Source organism: Mirounga angustirostris, unplaced genomic scaffold, assembly GCF_029215605.1.
Source record: "Mirounga angustirostris isolate CCGP_5_RB_7025 unplaced genomic scaffold, mMirAng1.0.hap1 SCAF_11, whole genome shotgun sequence".
NCBI classification, from domain to species: domain Eukaryota; kingdom Metazoa; phylum Chordata; class Mammalia; order Carnivora; family Phocidae; genus Mirounga; species Mirounga angustirostris.
In genome coordinates, this window is record NW_026991719.1 from 122,254,616 (window position 1) to 122,257,552 (window position 2,937).

At 62.2% G+C, this 2,937-nt stretch overlaps 1 protein-coding gene across 1 annotated transcript; it reads right to left on the reverse strand.

The window, feature by feature from the left end:
- Positions 1 to 553: 553 nt before the first annotated feature.
- On the reverse strand, positions 554 to 1,646 carry LOC123842674 (melanoma-associated antigen 9-like). The gene has a single exon (XM_045871922.2). The coding sequence runs from the start codon at positions 1,644 to 1,646 to the stop codon at positions 642 to 644; it is 1,005 nt and encodes a 334-aa protein (XP_045727878.2). The 3' UTR covers positions 554 to 641.
- Between the last annotated feature and the right edge of the window lie 1,291 nt (positions 1,647 to 2,937).

Sequence of the window (2,937 nt, forward strand, 5' to 3'; positions counted from 1 at the left end):
CAATTCCCTATGATTTCGGTCCAGAGGCCAAACAAGTAGGCAAGGTGTCCAGGACATGACAAAACTCTTTTTTTCTTAAAGATATTTATTTTTTATTTTATTGAGAAAGAGCACACACAGAGGGAGAGACAAGCAGAGTCTCCACTGAGCAGGGAGCCCAATGTGGGGTTCGAACCCAGGATCCTGAGATCATGACCTGAGCCAATGGCACATGCTTAACCAACAGAGGACCCAGGTGCCCCCAGAACATGATAAAACTCTTTAACTCTTCAACTGGGTACGGACAAATGCTGCGGGGTGGATGTCACTCACACGCTCCGCCGCTGAAACGGATGAAACCTTCAATGGCAAGGAACACCACAGGACAGCCTCCTCAAGGACGCCAAGCTCTGGATGTGGGAGTCACCCCAGGGAACAACCCCCCCACCCCCAGGAGGCTCCTTGCCCTGCTTTCTTCCCCCAACCCTCCCTGGCCCTGCACTCCTTAAAACGCCCAGGGCTCTGTCTTGACAAACACACACAAACACACACAAACACTCACAGGGAAGGACCAACAAGCGGCCTCACTTCATGCCCAGCACCCTGGAGGAGAAGCTGCCGACCCCACCAAAGCCTGGAAAGGGCCTGGCGGACCCCGGGGCTCAGGCCCCGTCTTCCTCATCTCTCACAGCCCCTTCAGACACGGCCAGGGAGGAAGCCGGCTCCTCGACATCGAGCTGGAGGAAATACTCCGTCATCTGCAACCTGCTGGTCTCGGCGTGGGCCCTGGGACCCCACAGGAACTCGTAGCGGGCAGGGTCGCTGCCGGGCACCTGCCGGTACTCCACATACCCTTCCTGCACCCAGACATTGGTGAGGAGCTCCCTGGGCTCCCCATAGATGATGTGCTCCTGGCCGGCATACACCCCCATGGCCCCCAGCTCTTCCCACACCTCCTCCTCAAGGGCATGGTCGTCCTCCAGGAGGATCAGCGCCAGGACCAGCACTAGGAGGCTGGTCTTGGGCAAGCCCTGCCCACCGCTCAGCATCCCATCCCAGGTGAGGCCCAGGACGGGGACCAGGATGTAGGAGTGGTCGCCGGGGTCCACTTCCTTCACATCCACGCCAAAGACCAGCTGCATGCACTTGGAGGCTTGGCCGAAGAGAACGGGGTAGGCGTCCTGGTCATCCTCGCCGACGATCTCCAGCATCTCTGCCTGGCTGGTCGGCTGCTGGGTGCGATACTTGAGGAGCAGGAAGGCCACCAGGTGGACTGCCTTCAAGTGGAGTGTAGTTTGCACCAGGGGCTGGGCCACTCCGGGCTCTAGCCCAGGGCCGGGCTCCTCCTCGTTGGATGAGGGGGAGCTATCTTCAGACAGGCTCCAGGGAGTGGCTGCCCCGGCACTGGGGGAGGGGCGGGCACTTACAGAGCTCTGGGGAGGACTCTGGAACCCAGCAGCAGACCCCTCCCCCGAGGGGACCAGAAACAGGGCAGAGCAGGAGACAGATGGGGCAGTGGACTGGGAGGAGGCGGAGGTGGAGGAGGAGGAGGGGGCGCATGGGGCCTCCTCCTCCCCAGCCCCAGACGGCTGTGCCTCCACCAGGCCCTGGGCCGGGCCTGGGTCTTCCTCCAGCTCCCAGAACTCACCCCTCTGACCCAGGGGCATGGCGTTTGTGTCGGGCTGAACCTGAAGAAAGATATGGGACGGCTCCTCAGGGTGCAGCCCAGGCAGCAGAGGCCTGAAGTCCCGGAGCTGACGGTGCGCTACGTCGGGCTTGGGTGCTAAGGGTTCCCCTCTGGGCTGGGATGGGCGAGCCCCTGGCTCCATGCTCAGAGCAAGTACCTCACCTTGACCACCAGCACTCCCCTGCACCTCCCTGCTCTGGGACCTTAGAGGCTCCTGCCTCAGACCTAGGCCTCAACTCTGACTTCTTGAGGCCCCTGGAGGACAAAAGGAGGGGTCACTTCAGGGTGCAGGCACAGAGCACGGCACACGGGCCCCAGTGGGGCAGGAGGGCTGGGGCGGACTCTGTGAGGTCCCCACCAGTCCAAGCTGGGCGGTCCCCTCCTTGGCCTCTCAGGGGACTGCTATTTCCCCTGGCAGGGCCTGGGTCCCACCCCCACAGCCTGAGGCCAAAGGGTCACAGCAAGACCACGCAGCCCTGAGACTCCACGGAAGGTAAGCGAGGGGGCCCACATCTGCCCACGCCTGACAAAGGTCTAAGGGCTCAGCATGGAACCCCAGGGATGGCCAAGCTCGGGGTTCCATCTGTGCCTGGATGGGCGCACCTCTCCGTCTATACCTTGACCCCACGGAATGCCTGGGAAAACTCCCTGTGTTAACCTGAGGCCACTCTCCTGGTGCCGATGCCTCATGTCTGGGAGACATCAGAAGGAAAAGCCAGGAGAAATAACTTGGCTCTCCGATCGTCTGTTCCCCATGGGCGAAAGAAGCGGCACGGTAGGCCTGGGCTCTGAGGATCCTGCTGTGGGAGGCATCCCCTCATTTCTCATCTCCCCCCAACAATCAGGGCCAGACGCAGAACCAGGGCACCTGCCTCCTCTGCTACCTGAGTCCAGACCCTCAGGCCCTGGCCCTCCCCATCCTGAGAGGAAGGATCTGGACAGGAGGAGGGACTGAACCTGGCAGGCCCCACCCAGGGTTCCCAGGGCCGCCAGGCAGGGGCTGGACAGATTCCTGGGCCATCACTTCCTTGTCCCGAGGGGTGCGTTGGGAGTCCCTCACTCCTCCCTCGGGTGCCCCCGCATTGACTCTCGGCAGGAGCAGGGACTCCTGTGTGTCTCCAAGGTGGGCTTCCCCAGATGACCTGACCCCGACCTCTCCTAGCGTGGTCCTCACCTCCCTGAGAGCTCCGAGAGGAGGGTGAGGGGCCACCCCGTCCTCGTCCACAGCCACGTCTACAGCGCCCACCCTCAGCCCCCGGCAAGATCCCAAA

Bases quoted from the DNA above. Each gene is read 5' to 3' on its own strand.
- LOC123842674 (XM_045871922.2), bottom strand. From the start codon at position 1,646: ATGCCCCTGGGTCAGAGGGGTGAGTTCTGGGAGCTGGAGGAAGACCCA.